General features: G+C 44.7%; 1 protein-coding gene across 22 annotated transcripts in view; it reads left to right on the forward strand.

Annotated features, from left to right (window-relative positions):
* Positions 1-20,876, forward strand: part of EPB41 (erythrocyte membrane protein band 4.1) — an 84,027-nt gene that overhangs the window by 44,128 nt on the left and 19,023 nt on the right. For 4 of the 22 annotated variants that reach the window (XM_065650474.1, XM_065650475.1, XM_065650453.1 and 1 more), the window contains exons 5-19: positions 490-532; positions 2,327-2,402; positions 2,881-3,099; positions 5,102-5,189; positions 5,693-5,845; positions 6,398-6,495; positions 6,839-7,011; positions 7,980-8,096; positions 9,377-9,499; positions 11,641-11,852; positions 13,544-13,600; positions 13,722-13,766; positions 14,512-14,574; positions 17,590-17,769; positions 19,614-19,664. In XM_065650474.1, coding sequence (XP_065506546.1) covers positions 490-532; positions 2,327-2,402; positions 2,881-3,099; positions 5,102-5,189; positions 5,693-5,845; positions 6,398-6,495; positions 6,839-7,011; positions 7,980-8,096; positions 9,377-9,499; positions 11,641-11,852; positions 13,544-13,600; positions 13,722-13,766; positions 14,512-14,574; positions 17,590-17,769; positions 19,614-19,664 — 1,698 coding nt within the window. The remainder of the gene's footprint in view (positions 1-489; positions 533-2,326; positions 2,403-2,880; positions 3,100-5,101; positions 5,190-5,692; positions 5,846-6,397; positions 6,496-6,838; positions 7,012-7,979; positions 8,097-9,376; positions 9,500-11,640; positions 11,853-13,543; positions 13,601-13,721; positions 13,767-14,511; positions 14,575-17,589; positions 17,770-19,613; positions 19,665-20,876) is intronic. The other 18 variants (XM_065650457.1, XM_065650456.1, XM_065650459.1 and 15 more) reach the window with 18 other exon arrangements.

Genomic DNA, 20,876 nt, shown 5'->3' on the forward strand with positions numbered 1-20,876 from the left:
GGACGTTTTCAGTTGGATTTCAGTGATTAGGTTGTCAAAAACCATCGCTGATAATAGAAAGTCTCGTCAGTCTTGTTTCTGACTAGGGTAAGTATGGAGACAGGGCGCCTAAAATGAATGCAGACATCATATTTGCCTGGTTTTAAAGGTTCTGGAGAAAAAAAAAGTGTTGTAAAAGTGTCCCTGGTAGCTGGATGTGGCTGTGACGGTGTGTGCTGCTCTGTGCTTGCAGCCCTAATATGCTGCGCTTTTTTTTGCCTCCCATTCCTTGTGCCTCCCATACGAGTACCTGGTAGTTGAAGGGTTGGAAATGCACCTACCAAGACTTCAGACTGGAGTAAAAGTTGTGAAAAACGCATCGTCTCTCCAGTTTCTGTGGCTGCGTTCATGTCAAATGTTGTCCTTTTTGCCATATTTTTGGCGATTTGCACTTTTCTGTGGTGTTTCTGGAACATCTATTAAACTGTGAATGTTTTTATCCTCTTACAGACGTGGCTGGATCCTGCCAAAGAGATAAAAAAACAGGTTCATGGTGAGTAGATGGAATTTATTACGTGGATGTGTGTGGTTTCTCCTCGCTTCCCTAAATAAGCCTGGCTTTGGGAGGCCCAGGGATGGGTTCAAGTGAGAGTGTCTGGCAGGGATCAGCACAAGTTCAAGCAGCCTCTGCATCCTTTCTCTTCTTAAGGATTTAGTGATGCTCTAAATTTAGGAAAAATATAATTTCCTTTGGAAAACATAGTTTGAGGTGTGTTCGCTCTATGCAAACCCGCACTGTCCTTGCTAACGTGCAATGCCGAAACGGGAGATCTTCCCATTGGAGGGTGGGAAAATTTAAATTTCAAAGGAGATTTGGAGAGCCCAAGCAAAATTGTATGTTGTAGCAAGGTTTTATGGACTCCAAGGCTGTTTGAGGGTCCAAATAGTGGTATTGGAATGATAAATGTCTTGAGTAGCATCAGGGCAAACACCAGCTGTTCTCCAAAGTTGTATTTTAAGCTCTGCTAGCACTGAATTAGTTCAAGATGAGGTCGGTGTCAAAGTTAAATACATTTTAGAGGCTTTTTTTATTCTCTCAGGAGCAAATCTGACTGCTTTGAAACTAAAATACTGTTTTACAAAAGTAAAATGCTGTCTTACGTCTGATTTTGTTGGGGAGCACAAAGTAAAATGTGTCATTAAATGCAGATTAGGGCAAAATGCTGCAGGAGCAGGAAAAGCTCCTGCTCTTACAACTTCTCATTACCATGCAGGTAAAATTCAGCTTGTAAGTTTAATAAGCAACTTGCTATGGAATCCGTTCCCCTGAGATGGGTTAAATGGCAAGTTATTTGATTTTACTTGAATATATGTCGAAAGTACGTATGAATATGTGTACACCAATGTACGTTGGTTTTAAGTAACCACTGCCACCTAAAATGTTTTCTTGGAATAACTTGTTTTGAACTGTGTATAATGAAAATAAGATGCCTCGTGTTTAATGCCAGTTATGGCATTGCATAAGAAGTAAATCCATGGATGTGACATCCCCCCTCCTCCCTGTTGAGATTGTATTACATCTCCGAGCAAGTTAAGCGCAGGGTTATCTTCTCTTTTGGAAATAAATATTATTTTGAACTAGTGTTAAAGGAGGAGTTGTAACTATGAAAATTACTTTGAGCACTTAACGAGTTGGCCAGGACTGTTTTCTGCAGATAAATGTGATTATTTTCAATAAAAAGAGGGAGTACAACGTTTGCAACAAGCTGTATTAAAGCATTTAGGCCTGGACTTGTAAAGCTCTTCCTATCTCAGTGCTTGCTGGTGTCTTCCAGAGATTGATAATACTTGTGTTGTGCTGGGTTTAGACTGTGGTCTGACCACCTGGCCACAGTGCATTAGGCTGCTGAGTGAATTAGCACATCTGCTCCTTACCAGAAATTTGAAAATTGGGTCGAGTGATAAAACAGTGCTAATTCATTAACCTAGAGCCCACGCCTTACCTCTCTTCATGAATCTTTTTTTTTTTTTTTTTGAATCACTGGAAAAATATGTGAGTAATTTAGCCTCATAGCAAGGAATTTAATTATTTTCCGCAAGCTGTGGTTTATTCACGTGTATTTGCCTGCCCTGCTTTGTTTTCTCCTGCTTATATCTTGGCTCCCATAAATGAAATAGTATTTTATACCATCTGCTCAAGCGGGTGAGCACTATTAAAATCAGTATTACAGTCCTCTGGCCGTATTTTGAAGACCAGACTGGATTTCCCCAGCTTTTTGTAACCACTGACTATCACAAAGCTCTTCTGGTGTGTTTATTTTTCTCGACCTCTTCTTCGTAATTGCAGGAGGCCCCTGGGATTTCACCTTCAATGTCAAGTTTTATCCGCCTGATCCCGCGCAGCTGACGGAGGACATAACCAGGTGAATTACCTGGGCGAAGGAAACCGCTACAACTGGAAGACTGAATAGAAATTGTTAATATTTGGATGTTATTCCATCATTCAGCAAGGAGATCAGATGTCTTGGGAGGTTTTTGGTTTGTTTTAGTGAATGCGTAGGATGCTTTCACTCTCCACCGAAGTCTACCTGCATCAAGCAGTGTCATTTATAATCCTGGCATGTGTGCGTTTGCATAGAAAAGTAAATTTTTATTTAAAACAGAGTTTTTCTGATCATATGTGTCCTCTACTCCCTTTCCAGAATGGAGGTGACCTCAAGTCCTCCTCTCCTCCATGCTCTTTACCATGGGAGTGTTACCCCATAAATAAAAATATGGGTCGAAGTTAGAAACAAGCATCATGCTGCGTTCATCAGTGGCATGATAACGAGATTCTGTTTGATCCTTAAGTTTCTCTGTGCTCTCTGTAAATAGTATTTTGTTGGTTTTTTTCCCCCCCAGGTATTACTTGTGTCTTCAGCTTCGACAAGACATCATCACGGGGCGGCTGCCCTGCTCCTTTGCCACTCTGGCTCTGCTGGGCTCGTACACAGTCCAGTCCGAGCTGGGAGACTACGATCCTGATCTACACGGTCCCGATTACATCAGCGAATTTAAACTGGCCCCAAACCAGACAAAAGAGCTCGAAGAGAAGGTTGTGGAGCTTCATAAAACATACAGGTAAGGTACAGTGGCTGGAACAGCCTGAAATAATGGAAACAATGGGGCTTTGCTTTAGCAGTGAGGCGTGAATTTTCAGCTACCGAGAACATCGGCTATTTAAAAAATGTCTATTGCTTTAAAGTTGTAACAAAATCTTACTAAAAGCCGAAATTCTTCCTGCGGAAAGGAAATATTATGTTTTTAGTGAGCAGGTGCAAAATCTGTCAGTTGCTGGTTTTCAACAGTATAGCCATGAAAGTGAGTTTTATTTAAGGTGAAAATGTAAAGTTTTCTTGTTTTAACCTTGCCCTTTGTACTTTTTTATATATATTTGCTTTGGGATGTATGTAATGTTTGGATTGCAGTCTGACCGGAGCAGATCTCTTCTCTTCGTGTACGTGCTGTAGCCCACAGCACGTTTGGGGTTTTCTGCTTCCACATTACATGAGTAATACATTTTTTTTAATGTGGAATTATTCCAGATGATGCAGGAGGTATAAACCTGCTGTTAGGCTGTCCTGCTCCTGTTTCCCAGCTTGGCCGCAACGTGGGCAGGTGTCTCTTGTTCAGGTGGAGTTGAAGGACTCAACGTCCCTCTGGTACCAGATTAAAGGGTCACAGCAACTGAACCTCTTCCTCATCTTATTTTGAGCTTCTTTTCATAGATGCTCTCGAGCTCATGAATTGGAGAAGCTGTGTGAGAGTGGCCAGTGTTAAATAGAAAAAAAAAATCCCATAAACCAGTTTGTGACACCGAGACCTGCAGCCGACAGCCCCTTGACCTGTGAACTAATAACGAGAATGGAGCAAAGACGAGATGGGAACTAATGATTCAGTAGGGAAGGGTGGACTTGTGTCCCTGGCTGCGACCAAATCTACAATTAACACCTCGCTCAACCCCACAAATCAATACCTTAAATTGATTCCCCTCCATTTGCACCCAGAGGAGAGGAAATGAGGGAAAATAAAGGATGGGGCCACAGACAAAGCTTCATGACTTGGAGTCAAAGGTTGTCAGCTGTGCTGGAAGTGGCAGATCACACTGCTGAATTATTCATGGCTGCATTAGGAGGAAACTTCAAGGTATTAGGGTGTAGTTACATTTAACCTGTAGGAGGGAAGAAGCAATATGCACCCATTTAATTTCTGGTCCTTATTCTGTGAACATTCAACTGTCAGAGAGTTTTCAGTGGGAAAACTCTAAACCACATTCCATGTTTTACTGCTTTATTTGCAAAGCACAAAGCACATGTCAGATGGGGACTGCTCCTGGGTGTCTCCTAGAGGATTTTCTTTATTATTCACCTGGTCTCCCACTACTAAAACCTCTATTTACACCGCACATGAGATGTATGTGAGTGCTCAGTAAGGAAGACGTCAAAGCAGGGAACAAAATGAAGTGCAGACAGCTGAATGCTCTCCCAGCAGAGCTGTTAGATGTTCCTCCTACACCAGGAGCTTCTGAACAAGGGCACTTCAATAAGGTTGATAATAGTTTCCATTATCAGGATGGTTCTGTTAAGCAAAGTTGTGTCATGTTGCCCCTCCTGCAGAACCATCTGTTCCCAGAAAACCTCTCATTCGTCTGCTCTGCCCGAGTCACAACTGGTGCCGGGGGGTCTCAGCTGTTGTTGCATTGGCTTTAGAGAACAATCACTGGGTTTTGGGGGGCCAGAGGTCTTTGGGGACAGTCCCCATCACCCGCTGCCTTCAGCTGAACTGGCGGGGTTTTTTCCACTGAATCAATTTTTGGACCCCATACCACAGTTCCTCGCTGGATAATTTGCTTTCTCGTCCAGGGTCTGTACAGCTGTACAGAAATAAGGTGCGTCTGTTTTATGAGGGTGTCTCACAGCACAAATTTGTGCATTCAGAGCAATTTAATAATTCTTCATCTAGGCACAAATTTGAGTTGGAAGCAAAAGAAAATCTAAAGAGTAAATGGTTTTGTGAAGTCCGTTCTGTCACGTCCTAAAAGCAACGGTTATGGGAACAACAAGCCCTTTATCTCTTTCCACAGATCCATGACTCCAGCCCAAGCAGACCTGGAATTCCTTGAGAACGCAAAAAAGCTGTCTATGTATGGAGTCGACCTTCACCAAGCCAAGGTGAGAATCAGCGTGTGTGCACCTGCCTGTGGATTTTGTAATTTGATTATCCTTCCCTTGCAGGAGCAGGTTTACCCATTTCAGGAGGCTCCTTTTCAAAGATGTAGGAAGTAAAGCAGCTGCTGGTACAAACACACAACAGAAATGCCTCAAGCGCTGTTGCAAGTGTTCCAAGAGAAGTGGTTCTTCCTGGTTGCTTGTTATATATATATAACATGAAGTTTCACAAAGCTACTGATGTGGGTGGGTCTGTGCTCTGAGGGTGTTAGAATAAGGCCCTGACCCTGCAAGGTGAGCTGCTCTGCTCTGAGAAGTGCGGGACAGACTCCAGACCAGCCCTCGGAGCAAACAGCGCCAGGATTGATCTGCAGAAGGGGGAAGGCTGTGAGGAGAAAGGGAGATGGATCCGGGAGAGCCTCAAGGGAAAAGTGTCATTTGGAGGACAGACGTAGACCTGCAATTTGTAACTCTGACACTGCTTAAATTCTCATCCTCTTTCCCAGGACTTGGAAGGGGTGGATATCACTCTGGGAGTCTGTTCCAGTGGCCTTCTTGTTTACAAGGATAAACTGAGAATCAACCGCTTCCCTTGGCCCAAAGTCCTGAAGATTTCCTACAAACGCAGCAGCTTCTTTATTAAGATTCGACCAGGGGAGGTATGTTCTGACTTCTTTGTGCTCGTGTCTTCTTTAATTGCCTTTTGATTATCACCAGCCCATGTGCTTCACTAGAACAAAGTGGGGGTAGGGAGCACGCTTTTCTCTGGATGGGCGTTTTACACTCAATCATGTGTCTGATCTCGGCTTAGCGGGCTCTACCTGAGCTTAATGTGGACTTTGCTGAAGCGATAAAACAGCGGGTGACAATTTGAGCAACGTGTCATCCAGCACCATCTCCTGGCACTGTCTGGTATTCCCAGCATCCAGGGGAAAGCGCTGGGAAGTTCACAGCTGGAACTGGGAGAGGATTAACTCCTTTTTTGGAAACTGGGCAAGACAAAGGCTTTTGTCTCACTTTAAAAATATATATATATTTAGAGGGAGAGACGCACCTTTTCAGTTAGACTGCAGCAGGCACATTGTGGAGTGAGTTCAGCTCTTGGGCTAAACCAGCAGTGTGTGCTGCAGCAGAACAGGTCGATGAGCTGGGAGCTGCACTCCTGCCACATTTTTTTCTTGCTATACCTAAATAACTTACATTTTCCACAGCAAGAACAGTATGAAAGTACAATTGGATTCAAGCTCCCAAGTTACCGGGCAGCGAAGAAGCTGTGGAAAGTATGTGTTGAACATCACACGTTTTTCAGGTGGGTTTTCTGAACGGTAGGCTCGCCTCGAGTAACTAACACTTTAGATTAGCTGCTGAAAATGAGCACTGCTTCAGTGTTCCTTGGCGTTTCACAAAATTTGGAGTGAAATGGTTGCAGAGACTTTGAGTGTTTGTGTTGCAATAGTTTTCTAGGCAGTTTTTGCTTCGTAAGATACATAAGACAGAGTCTTCCAGCTTGTGTAGTTGTGGAGTATATTGCTAGCATGTTGTTTTCTTAACCATATGCAGCGAGTCCTTTAATTTGTATTTTAATTTCTCTTTACCTGCCGCTTCCTACATCTGGAGGTATGATTTTTTTAAATGGTGTGTGTGGTTTTCAGGCTGACCTCCACTGAGGCCATCCCGAAGAGCAGGTTCCTGGCACTGGGCTCCAAATTCCGCTACAGCGGCCGCACGCAGGCGCAGACGAGGCAGGCGAGCGCCCTGATCGACCGGCCTGCTCCCCAGTTCGAGCGGACGGCAAGTAAGCGAGCTTCCCGGAGCCTGGATGGAGGTGAGTGTCTGCCGCCCGTTCTCTCTCTGTGCCTGGATCCTGCAGGATGTGAAATACTCCTTAAATACTACAGAAATTTAAAAGACGCAGAGATGAGGTTCTTAGGGACGCGGCTTAGTGCTGGAGTTAGTTTAATGGTTGGACTCGATGATATTGAGGGTCTCTTCCAACCAAAATGATTCTATGATTCTAAATACCCTGCTTTAAAAAAAAAAAAAGCTTAGCTTCTCACTTCCATATAAGACCTGGATATAAAATGCAAACTGATAGTAGCAAGAACTGCCTGACGAAAAGCATGTAGGTGGGTGCTGAAGGCTCATGGCAAAGCTCTGGTTGTAAAGGTACATCCTCATTCAGTCTCAACGAATTTTCCTTTTAGCAAACAGGGAATTAAGCTATTCTAGGATTTGTTTTGTTTAATGTAGCTTTTTAAATGGCATAGCTTTCCTTGAGGGAGAGATCTTTTTTTTTGCCACAACTGTTGGAAACTTTTCCAGCATCTGGTAAAGCGATGCTGATGTTCAAGATTGTGGCATTATCGATCACGTGGGCTCTTCCCTGACAATTTTAAAAGATCCGCGTGGCAGCAGGCTAGAGAAGGTGAGGCATGGAAGGGGGGGGTGCCTAAGTTTGCTCCCCTTTTTCTGGATCATGGGGTGCCTTTGCACCAAGAGGATCCAGGACTGAGCAAAGCCAAACGCTTGCGGTCCCGGCGTGTGAGGTTGCGCAGGCATGATGCACGGAGACGACAGGACCGGTGCTGTTGGTTGCCCCTTGACCATTGGTTGACCCCTTGGTCTACCCCTGTAGACCGTTATGACCCCAGATGAGTAAAAAAAAACCCCGCTGCAATCACGCACCCAAATACCAGAGCCTGGAAAAGAGCAGCCTGTGAATGTAACCGCTTCTGCAGCCTTTTTTTCCATCTGCCGTGCGGGCAGTCGTTAACATGTGCCCCGTTTCTTCAGCTAAACGTGCGACTCAAAAAGTTGAGTTCAGAGCCATAGAGGAAGAGAAGCAGGAGGAGGTGGTGGTGGTTGAGGTTCCCGAACCAAAAGCTGCGGATCAGATCCGAGAGAAGCCAGGTATAGCTGTGGTGGTGGCTACTCTTCTGCAGCGCCTTTCCTCTCCTTTACATGCCTGTTCCTGTAAAGTTTCACCAAACCTGGCAGCTTTCTTTTTCATTTTTCTTTTGCAAGAAGAATTTCGCAGTCAGAGGACAGACAGCCCGGCTCTGAGAGACTTGTTAAATTTCCACTTTGCACCTCGTTAGCCTGTAGTTCTTGTGGGGAAAAGTTCAGGATGTGCTGGCACTTGAGAACTGTCTCCTTATTCAGTGTGGATGCTTTTGTAAATGTGGATTAGAAAAGTGTAAAGTTTGGTCTTGAAACTTCTTGTAAAGCTTCTGAAATTCTTCATCCTGGGACCTGCTTGCCATTTTTTAAGCCTATTCTGGGTTTTTTGGTGGTTTGAGAAATGCCATCCATTTTGCTACATGGAGCTTATATTTCTCTTCCGATAGGTACTATTAATAAATATTAATACTCTTAAGAGGTGTGTAGGTACAACAACATATCTAAATACTAATAAGCGTATCACAGCAGTGGTGGTGTCAAATATTTGCAGTTCCTGTCACTTGAATAGCGAATGCCTGTGCTGCATTAGGGCTGGAGATAATTCATATACAAATGCATCGTGTGCTGCTCCGCTTCCCTTCTCCCACCCTGATTTTTTTTTTTTTTTTTTTTTTTACAATGTGCTTTCGACATCACTGTTTTGCTGGTTTGAAATCTAGACCAGGCTTTCATAACGTAAAGTGACAGACTGTCTCCCCACCACTGTCTTGCCTTGAATTCTTGTTAGTCAGCGTCGCCTGGCAGGGAGAGCCTGATGCTGTAAAAACAGAAGGTGAAGAACTAGTGTTTAAGACACCAAGATAGATGGCTGTACATCTTAGTTTTTAGATTTGAAGTTGATCAGACAAGGTCATTTAATTAAAACTGCTAGTTTTTATATAGTTTTTTATCTAGAGGAGCCTGGGTGTGTTTTTCCTGGTTTTTTCCAGCCAGCACCTGCGTCTCCCCAGACTTTGCAGGCAGAACTGTTTGCGCGTCCCCTGCCTGGGCAAGACGCCTGCAAACCTCGTTTGTGGTTCTTTTCCCCTCTCATCCAAGACACTCTTGGGCCTGGCAGCACTAGAAAGACTAATAAATAATTGCACAGTGAAAACATACTATTAAGCTGCCTGGTTTACACACCACCTCGCTGTTCTCAGCTGCTGCCTCGGAGAGGGATCTGCTCTCGCTCTTTGCTGTGGCGACCGTTGCGTGTCCCACTCTATTAACACATGCAAACCTCTTTCTAGCCGAACACCCTCTCAAAACTTTTGAAATGAAACCCATTGCAGAGGAGGAAGAGGAGGAGGAGAAGGTAGAGGTGGTTAAGGCTCCCGTTGCCGAGCCCACGTTCCCGGAGCCGCCGCGGTCAGGTACAGCCGCGGCCTTTGCCATCGGCACGGCTCCGGCGGCCGCCCGTGCAGGGACCCGCCGGGCTGAAGTGACGCCGTGCTGTAGGACAGAGGTGTCATCGTTTGCAGTGGTGTTAATTGCTGTTAAAATCACACTGGGCTTTGTGCTGTAATGACACGAGCGCTGCTTTAGCGGAGGCGCAGTGGCGGTCTGCGTGCCCGCGCGTTGGCTGAGTGTGCGGTGGCCTTCGAGCGCTCCTCTGTCGCTGTCCCTTCTTGTCAGGTGTGTTTCCCTGAGCTGCAGGAAAAATGAGGTCGTGTGCTGCTGGAGGTCACCTATGCTCCACTTTTTTTCCTCAGTAGGCAGCCAAATTCTTCCTTAATGAGGGTTTTTTCTTCAGAGCATCTTCACTGCCGCAGACAGATACACCCTAATCATAATTAAAAGCAGATTTGGTCATTGCAGGAAGAAGAGATTGAAGCTGTAGAGGGAGGTGACTGGGAACTTCACCTTTTTTCTTGAATATTATGAAAAATACTAAAGCAGCCCCTGCGTTTAGACTAGAGGACGTTCCATGGGACGGGCCCAGGGTGTCCTGCTGCAGCTGCCGCCTCTTCTCATTCATCTCCTGCACTTTTCTTCCTCTCGACACTTGTGTTCCCAGCAGCAACAGTTTTCCTGGCCAGGGTGAAGTCAATTGGTATTTTAAATCTCATATTTTGGAGCAGTGCTTTTTACTGTGTTTTGACAGTTATGTGTCCAAATAGCTAGAGGCGTATAACTAAAATAGCTCAGTTCTGGACAGCACAGAACTTGTTGCTGAATCTCGAAAGAAAAAACTACGTTCTTTTATTATTTTTCCCATGTTTTGATGCTCTGAAGCACTGTGAGAGAAGCAGCAGTCCCTAAAGAGAGGGGGCCCTGCAGATTTACTGCTGCAGTATTCCCTTTGCTACTCGATCTTTGAGGTGGCTTTTTAACACCTGCGTCACTTTTTTAGCCAAACGTGCTCGTGGCAATGTTGAGATAAGCCCAGTTGAAGAGGAGCATGAGGAGGAATTAAAAATGGTTATGATGAGAGAACTAGAGCCTGTCTCGAGGGAACCAGGTACCACCACAATGGCTTTGCACACCTGGCAATTGCTTAAAATTACAATTTCTTTAACGCCAGATTTTCTAGTGTCTGACTAGTTGGATGGACACTAGTAACCCAGTGTTGGCTGGAGGGGGTTATGCAGTACTTTAGGAATATGAGGTCATGTCAAAGAAATTATTTTAGGTAACGAGGTATATTTTCAGGGCAATGGCCATAAAAACCAATGTCAGGAGAACTAAATAGTTTATTGTGTCTATAGTGAATTAATTTGGGCTTGAATATCTTGGAGGTGTTGGGCCTTTCAGGGGTCGGGAAGTGTCGGGGAAATCAGGAATGCAAGGAAAGGAGCAGGCAGATGATTTTGTGTGTCCCTAGTGCTTGTATTCAGGACTGCCGTCCTCTGGGAAGATGATTTTTTGGCAGCATGCTGTTCACCTCTGCGCTGTCGCCCATCTGGAGATGCTGGGTATCTTCTGGCAGCAAGAGATACCATCGTGGCCATGCGGCCCTTGCCTGCTTTGAAACCCACCTGGAAGATGCTGTAAAGTTTTGTAGATCAATGCGTGTTGATTTTTTTTTTTTTTTTTTTGTCTGAATTGCTGGAAAGCCTGTGGTGCCATTCCACAAACATCCGTTTCTGGTTGAGGAGATGCCAATGAGTGAAGAACTCAGCGCAGCTTTAAGTGTTTCTATTTTAGTGGCCATACGGGAAAGACTTTTGTGTCTGTTGTGTGTAAAGGACTCAGAAATCAATGGCATGGTGTCAAAAATAGATTTGCCTTTCTGGTGTGGCTTCTCTGCAGAGTGCAAGCTTGCTTTTTGTAACCCATCTGGTGTGAGGTTTTATTTTACTTTATGTAAACCATAAGGAAAATAATCTCAGCTTTCCCATACTAAACGCACAAGCTGCTTTGCTCAACATCTTTATTTCTTTTCCCTTTTTTTCCCCCCTCGTCCTCCCTTGCGTTTTAAACAACAGCGCTGTAGTTTGGAAGGACTTTGCCCGGTGCTTTAGAAACGTTACCAGCTCTGAACCTTGTCCCTGTCTCTGTCCCCCACCGTCAGCAGTGGCCGTGATCACCCCCGAGAGGAGTCCCCGTCCCACCTCCGCCCCGGCCATCGCCCAGAGCCACGCTGCAGAACCTGGCCCAGCTAAGCCTGGCTCAAAGGACGTGGTCGCTGCCTCTAAAATAGAAAAGGAAGCAGCGAAACCCGATGTGAGACGGGAAGAAATCCCACTGGAGAAAGCCAAGCCGGAGCTGGCCGACGCATCAAAGGTACCTCAACCCTGAGTCTCTTTGGAAGCAGCTGGAGATTCGGTTGGAGAAACTTCCCTGGAGCATCAGCTCTGTGCCCCGTCTTGGGTGAGGGGTTTATCCCTCGGCCAAGCATGGAATTGGGGTGAGGAATGGGGATTTGGGGCCAAAGAACATCCCAGCCCTGCCCCTCAGGATGCAGGGCAGCCGGGTTTTGGTGGCTGCAGTCAAACTAAATGCAACTTGCCGATAGGTGGTTAAAAAACCCGGCAAGAATCGCACACGAGTTCTTGAATTTTGGGTTCGCCCTTCACCAGGCCGTCTCTGCCGGTTCCTGGTATGACAGCCAGAGCAATTCCAGTGAAACTGGTGATAGGGATCTGGTCCGCAGCCCAGCGTCTGAGTGCAAATGGTTTTTACGTTGATAGGCTTTCCCTGGGAGAGCTGTTCATACGTTTCTGCACACTGGATTAAAACTTGAGTTGTGAATGGCACTGTGTTGAGATCTTGAGGGGTTTATTGTTTAAATGATTTTTTTTTAAACATTATTTGAGCTTTCTACAAATGTCCGAGACCTCTGCTGATGTTGATCTGTGTGTATTTGTTCTCCTAAGTGAAAATAATGTGATTACATATTACAGTGGCCTTAATATTCTGCAAATTGTATTGACTGAAACCTTCCGGTGTTGCAGCAGGGATGTATGCCCAGAGATAAAATTTTTACGTTACTCTGAATACTTAGCTGTTCTCAGCATTACTGGAGCCGCATTTTTGCTATAATATATCATGCAGTGGGTCTTGGATGACATACTCCTGGGTAGATCACTATTAATTAAGATTGGGAGATGAAGATGGAGAAAAGAGAGTTGCTTTAAAAAATTTTGTGGCCTGTGTGACCTGTAATTTTTAAATTAAAATGCTGAAGAGATCGTCAGGATGGCACTTAAGAGTGTGCCCCGCGACACACAGTCCCTATAATGCTGTTCCTGCTCACCCTCCCTAGTGTTAAACTGAGAATAAGTAAATTTTATGCATTCCATCTCACTTATTACAGTTTTTTTCCCTAAATGCTTAAACACTGTTTTTTTTTTTCTTTAAATATAGCAGTGGGAGGAAATTGTAGATTTGAACATGCCCAATTTACCCTGATCCTCCAATGCAGCTTCATCACTTTATTTAACACTCACCAATGCTTTCGCCTGCAGAATACTTGGCAATCCAGTTTCCCTAAAACACTTTCCTTGGAGTGTTAAGATAATCTTGGCTCTCTGCTTGTGGACAGCAAATAATTTATGATGTTACGTTTGATTTTATAGATAGGACTCTTCTCACTGACCCTGCGAACATAATACCTGTGCATAACAAATAATCCTCTGTTTTTGAGAAGGTCTGCGTTAATTTGAGCATGTTGCTTTTGGGAAGGATTTCCCTGGGAGATCCAGCTGCAAATGAAATTTGAAAACATTGCCTGGCACAAGAGAGCACTGGTTTCAAATGCAAATAATCCTCAAGCTGGAGGAATTATTGTCAAATGTGCCGTTAACTAACAGACTGTCGAGAGCTGCGGTGTCATTAACTCTTTCCAGAGAACTGCATGTTGGTTTTTTTGCATGTTCACCCAGCATTTCAAAACCAACTTGATGCAGCTGCATTTTGAAACTAAATGGTCTACTAACAAGAAATGTTTTTACCAATTTATTTCTTAAATGTAGGTGAGGAAAACGCACATTGAGGTCACAGTACCCACCACGAATGGTGACCAGCCCCAGGTTTGTGTTAATAATTCAGTTAGGTTGCTCACTTTTTTTTTTTTTTAAGGTTAAAATATTGAGGTTCAACACAGTTAAATGAACCAACAACTTTTTTTTTTTTTTTATCACTGCCCAACAGCAGCAGCCTGCAGAAAAAGAGGAAGAACTGATAAGAATGAGGAAGGTTAGCCATTTTACACTTTCACCAAAGAAATTTGCCATATCGTTCATGCATCTGTACCCTGTTTAAAAAGACAGTGCTCCAAATTCTTGATGTGCTTTGGGTTGCGTTTTTGTTTGGGTTTTGTTTTTTGGTTTTTTTAGACTACAACCATTAAATATTTTATTTCAAAATGAACAGCTGATTGCTAAAATTATGCAATTGAATTTTTGAGAGAAATGCGCTTGGTTTATAAAATCCATCTCTACTTCTCTGTAAGAAATTTAATTGGAAACCAAAGAAAACTCTAGTGTGCATTCCAGGAAATGCAGAAAAAAAAAAAAAAAAAGTATAATGCTTTTTTAAATTAAGTAAGAGGGGGCATATCCAAGATGGGACAGGTGGTTAAGACATAGTGACTGCACAGTGAGACGGTGTGAAAGTGACACCGGTAGCACCAGTAGAGCCTCGGACCCGGGGTGGGCGTCACTGGCAGGAACATGAAGTCGTGGCCTCGTGCGAGGTTTCCACCCCACCCCAGTGGGCCCGGAGCTGTCTCTTTAACACACCCATCGCATTTCCCTGCTCTCCATCAGCCAGAACCCTGGTTCCCGACCGGGTCCCTGCGGCTGGTCCCCCCCACGCTGCTCCCAACCTTGAGTTAACTCTTTTAATTTGCCAATTTGTCAATCCCGCAAGAACAACATTTTAATTTTTTGTGCTTTTTTTTTTTTCCTTTTTGTTTTCCCCTTTTCTTTCATTTTCACAGAAAAGATCAAAGAGGCTAGATGGTGAAAACATTTATATCAGGCATAGCAATTTAATGTTGGAGGTTTGTATGAACTTGAAGCTTTTTTCAGTTGCGTTTGCCTAGACCTTCTGCATCTGCACTGAACTTTTTTCTTCCTCTTCTGCCTCCGCCTTTGTTTTTGCATGCTGTTGCATGAAAGTCCTTTATTTATTTTGTTACTTTTTTTACATACGCTTTTGCATGGTGATGGTAAACCTGACGATGTGCAGGCATTCTTCCTTCTACCTCTTCTGACTTTCATTCTCTCATACTTACCCAAAATATATGATTGGCAGAGCCGTGCGCTCCAGTCAGCTCTGGGACCTGCTCGGGGGGCTCATTTACACCTTCCTCCTTGCTTGAAATATATTGTTTTCCTGGAGGAAGAGTCTATGGAATTATAAAATTCAGGATAAGATGCATTGAAATTATAATCTCCATGATGTTCCAGCTGTTTGCTTCAGACAGGAGCGCGTTCTCCTTTCAGACATCGCAGCGATGCTCGCAGTGTTGCAATCTTTCTCCCAGTGCTTTCTTGTCCTGCGGCATCTTCTCGCCCCCCCAGCCCCATCCTGCATCGGCACCAGGTCCCTTGGAGGTGACACGGGGACTCGATGGCCGTGGGTGGCTTGTGAGCGAGTGAGAAGCCATTTCATACCCGCACTTACGGCTGTTCTCCTTGGCTTCGGGAGCCCTTTACGCTTGGTTTTCCCCAAGTACGGTCTCAGAACAGACCATGCCAATCATATATTTTATTTATTTTTTTAATACACTGTGTTATGGGAGATGTTTTGTGGCTTCTGATCCTATGTTCCTGTGTTACGTGTTTCTCCTCAAACTTGCAGCACCAGCAGCTGGAGGGTTTCCCTGTTGGTATCTCTTGAAAGTTGAAGTGTACTAACTGCCTTCTCCAAATATGAATTTTTAAAGTTTTGCGGCTTTTGAGTGTTTTTTAGGGTTTTTAAAAATTATTATTATTTTTTTACTGCTGCAACTTAGAGCTCTCGTCCACGAGTGAAGGGTCTGCGGCTCTCCGGGCAGGGTTTGGCCGCCGTCGGAACGCTGCAAAGACTGTGCCTGTTATTTACTTTCGTCCGACTCAAGCAGCTCCATCTCCCCAGCCCCAAACAGAGCTTTTTCATTGCTTCTAAACCCCTTTTTTTCCCATTAGTGCAATACTTGGCTCTGGCACCCAGCCTGTTCCCTCTCTGTTGCCCTTCCCACCAGTTCTGTTGCAGGTGCTCCAGCCCTCCCCTAGAAAAGGGTTGACTCCAGCAGCTCACCCACCTCCTTTATCCCTTTTTTTTTTCCTTTTATTTTTTTCTATTTTTTAAAATCCATGCAATTGGCAGATCAGATATTTTTCCAGCAGATCCTGAAGTTACTGCTTGATTTTATTGAAAGCCGTTTATTGCTCCTGTGCTTGATAACCCGCGCTCCGCGTTCTTACAAAAAAGGGGCAAAACAGGAGGAAAAGTGTTCACGCTTGAGCGAGCTTGTTCCTCCAGATGCTTTCAAGACCCGTTGTAGCTCCTGGTGGCTTTTGCTTCTCTGCAAACCCTCCCGGAGCAGCTCATGGGGGATGCCGAGGTGGTGACGCTCTCGTCTCTAAACCAGGAGCGGCCGTAGGGCTCCTGGAAGCCTCAGCAGATTTATTTGTGCTTTTTTTTTTTCCCAATTAGCAGGGACTTGCCTTGCGCTTTCATCCAGGACAGAGGCCAAACCTGTTGTTTCCCCCAAAACCGTGCCAAAAAGAGCGAATGTTGTTCGTAGAATCATTGTGGTTGGAAAAGCCCCTCAAGATCATGGAGTCCAACCGTTCCCCACCCCGGCACTGCCCCGTGTCCCGAGAACCTCATGTCCGTCTGTCCAACCCTCCAGGGGTGGTGACTCCAGCACTGCCCTGGGCAGCCTGTTCCAATGCCCCACAGCCCTTGGGGGAAGAAATGGTTCCTAATTTCCAATCCAAACACGAGGCGCTTGGGGCTGTAGCCCTGCGCAGGGAGGGCAGCGTGTCCTGGGTGAGCTGCAGGGATGCAGATACCAGGGGACCCTCCTTTAGGGATGCATTTGCTCTCCCATCTTCTAAAATCGATGGGCCGAGTACCAGCTAAAAGCACAAAGATAGTGACAATTTCCCAGTGATGCTTTTACTGACCTTGATTTCCCCCTTTCTAATGGATGAGGCTTGCTGCTTTTTGGCACTGTCCAGAAAAACTGTTGTTTGGCTTAAGCCTATTTTATGCAAAAGCTTTTGTTTTCCACAAACTGGTTTGCTTGCAAAGAAAAGCTATTTTTAAACAAATTGAAGAGAGCTGGCTTGCCTTGAAGTCTGTGCATTTGCGCTGTAAACTGGCATCACAGAGTAGAAATCTGGCGTTTTCCAGGTGAAGCGTTTTAGCAGGAGTTTCTTGATTGATCCGGCATAAAGTAGATCCTCAGTCTGATTTTTAAAGGGCTGTCATCTCCTTTTCAGAAGCCTAAAACCTCCTGTGGTAGCTCCTGGAGGAATGAAATCAAAGCGGGGGGGGAAAAGTAATGGGGGTATTCTGGGAGCAAAGATAATTCTTGGTAGGATGAAAAAGGAATAGGTATGAAGAGAATAAATAAAATTTGGAAAGTATTTTCTTAAATATTAAGTGCATTTATACCCATGAATATTCAGGCTAGCAGAGTGAAAAGAAGGCAAACCCACCCAATTCAAAGGCATTAAAGTAAATAACCCAAGCAAATATATTATTGCAATTAAAAAAAATCCCATATGGGGCAAACCCATGAGGTGACACCTCAGCCATCCTCTCTTTCGATGTAGCTCGAGATGAGTTGGTGGCATGTCCCGCTCCCGGAGGAGACCCCGCTCCGTGCCGATGGCAGTTTATCCCAATTAATAAATTAATAAAGAGGAGAGAGGACGTTCCCTTTGTGTGTTTGCGGTGTGAGCGCAGTCAATGAAGTCAGTAACGGCTCTGCTGAGCACAGCTTTGCTACGCAGCAGCCTAAGCCATCGCAGGGGCCACCTCCATGTCCCTTTACTTATCCTGTCCTTTTAACTAATAGGATCTAGATAAGACACAAGAAGAAATAAAGAAGCATCACGCCAACATCAGTGAGCTGAAGAAGAATTTCATGGAGTCCGTCCCGGAGCCTCGGCCGAGTGAATGGGACAAACGCTTGTCCGCTCACTCCCCGTTCCGAACCCTCAACGTCAACGGGCAGATTCCCACGGGAGCGGATGGAGTGAGTACCCGGCGGTGCTGGGGGGTCAGGGGGCGGTTCTGCAACCCGGGATTCAGCCTCAGCTTCCCTTAGTCTTCAGTGATATTGAATTTTAATAATATTGACTTCTAACGTGTTGTGGCCTCTGAGAGAATTGATGCTTTAGCTGTAGTATCACAAAAACGTGGGTTGGTTTTTTTTTGGTAGAAAAGAACATAGGAATTCTTCACCTGGTTTTGATGCTGCTTTTCCTCGTGTTGCTGTCATCCGTGATGCTAAACTTTATTCCCCATGGCTGTTTTGGCAACTGGCTTATTCCAGGTGCCAAGGAATGCATCTCCCTAAATACAGAAAAAAAAACAATCTCCAAACTGCACATACCTGAATTAAAGGGAATTATTACTTCAGAGATAATATTGTAGATAACAAGAAGCACTATGGTAGTATCAGTTTTCAAAAGTCACTTTATTCTCCAGTTAATCCAGAATGCCATTGGGTTTAGCCTTGCGTTAGGATCTGCAGGTGCTCCTGTGCTCTGGAGGCTTCAAGAAAATGCAGGTGGCTCCAGCGGGGCTGTTCCTACGTAGTGAAAACCTTCCTCCTTATAGGAACGGTGTGTTAGTAGCCACATTCAGTTTCTCTGCTAATTTCCTTAAAAAGGTAATTTTTCAAAGAAACCAAGTTGCAGCAGCAGAGATCTGTCTGCCAACTGGTTTCTTCTTGGATAACACACACCTTCTCTGTTTAATATTGGCGTTACCTACCTCAGACTTGAAGCCTGTGAGTAAAATGGTAGTTAGAGCCCATGACAATCAGTCTCTTAAATAATAAATGTGATTTTTTGCTATAATTGAAAAATTGCATCCTGGCTGCAGAGACAGCAGGCGTGGGCTCTCTCTCCTCGCTTCTCCCCTTCCTGCCCCCGGTGCTGCAGATGAGCTGGTGTTTAATCTCCAAAGCATTGCAAGGGAGATATTTTTTAATCAGACATCATCTTGCAGTGGAGGGAGGGTTATTGTAACAAGGGGGTTTAATGGCCGAGTTTGCTACAGGCTCCTCAAAGCATTGGGAAGGGCCATGACAATTATAGGGATTTTTGCCCCATTAGGGGAAAAAAAAAAAAAAAAAAAGACAAAAAAACCCGCCAAACCACCCAAAATCAACTAATTGAGGTTGATTGTTATCCTTGGAATTACCCATGGATCGACTTGAGTCTTTGGTTGCTGAGCCTCAGCGTAAATTCTACAGGAATTCAGGCGGTGGGGCGATGCAGAGCTCATGGATGTGCGGGTGGGATGGAGCAGGGGCTCTCCAGCTCCACACCTGCTGTTCAAAAATGATATTCCCGGTTATTCTGAAGACTTTCTTGCATGGTGACTGCACGTGAGGTCTTGGCGGGGGCTGCTGTTGGCGATAACCGGGTGCTGTGGGCTTTCCACACCTAAAGCTGCAGCAGTCCACAGCGATGCGAGGACTGGTGTCAGCCCTGGATTTGCATTTCTGGAAATTCACTCTTAATTTTAGCCTGTCTGAAGTGGTCTTGCTCTGCGGTGAAGGTGGACATGTTCTGATGTGAACTTCCAGAAATGCATCTTCACCAGGCACCTCCCGGGGAGGATGTTTTCCTTCACCTGCACACCTTTAAGGATGGTAAATCTCTTAATCATTATTTATCATTGATTACTAAAGATCATTCCATGTTTAAGGATGGTAAATCAGTTAAAATGCAAAGCAATCTTATTTCCCCTGTTCATGGCGGTGTGTTTGGTAGCGGCCAAAGGATATTCTGCCAGGGGCTGCTTTTCTGCTGTTCCGAAATGTTTTATTGCAAGACAACTGAACCTTAACACGCTTTGTGTGTCCAGGTCAAGAAAGTCACTGTCCTATCTTCTGAGAGACAGGTTGGTGGGCTTGAGGTAAAGCTGATGTGCTTCTGAACCAGACTTTGCTATTGCAATGCCACCAAGCAAAAACTCAACAGCAGCTGCTGGATAACTTTTTTTTTCTTTTGGCTACATGAAGTAGTTTCATACCTCGCACCAAGAGGACTTTTGCACTGCTGCAGCTTTTGCAGCTTTCGATTTTGCTTATTTTGGTGCATGGCTGGTTCGAAAAAGCTGCATGAAAGATATAACCATGTATTCGTCGAGAAAAGCAATGATGAAAGTTTAACTGTACCCTGTTCTTTTTATGTTGTCTTTCTTTCCGTTTTTTTATTCTGTTTTAATGATCATGTTACTCTTGCATTTTATATTTTCTTTTGCTGCCCAGTCTCCGAGCTACTTTCTCCCCAATTCTCATCACTTAGGGGTGTGCAAAGAGCCAGTCCCAAAATACCGCACTGATCAAAGGAGGCTAGCTCAGCTCAGAGAGCTTAGAGCCAAGTTTTTCCTTTCCTAGATACACTTGGGCTTGACCAGGTCTGCCAAACTAAAGGGATGGAGAGTTACTAAACAGCAACGTTTCCCACAGTCTTTTCTCTCTCCGACAGAAATGCTAGAGCCCTTGCATGATCCCCTGTGGTGATTTACTCACGCCTTTTTTTTCTTTTTTACATTCTTTAGACTCCAGAAACAAAAGTGCTAAAATGCAGAGCAAAATTTCAGAAGTTTGCAGTGCTCCTACTGCCATCCTGCCTGTGCCACCTGGGGATTTGTAAGATTAACAGTTTTTCACTTGTTCCAGTAGAATTTTCGAAAGAAACAATCGAAATTTTGATACTCTCATCAGAACTTCGAAAATAGCATTTTGTATCTGCACTGCAGTCTGGATGTTCGGCGATATTTAACGAACACCATTTTTTAAGGGCATTGTAGAATAGGAAGCTATCAGAGACCGCATTTTGTATGACACCATTTCTAAAGGCCTCAAAACTTTTTCCTCAACCATTCCAATTCCAAAACACTTCAGTAGGTTTTTGAGCACACGCTTTTCTGGGAGGGCAGGGGCAAACCGTGTGTGATCGGGATCCAGATGCACAGGAGCTCTGCAGAGGGGATTAGATTTTGTCACCCTAAGGCTGGTGTGACTTAAGCCACCAGCAGCTCCGCTCTCCAGGGCAGTTCATTTTTACGTTGAGAAGAAAGCTGTCCTAATGCTTTGCACACCTCCAAGTATCACTGTTGGGC

The sequence above is a fragment of the Caloenas nicobarica genome, chromosome 23 (genome assembly GCF_036013445.1).
Source record: "Caloenas nicobarica isolate bCalNic1 chromosome 23, bCalNic1.hap1, whole genome shotgun sequence".
In the NCBI taxonomy this organism is placed as follows: Eukaryota; Metazoa; Chordata; class Aves; order Columbiformes; family Columbidae; genus Caloenas; species Caloenas nicobarica.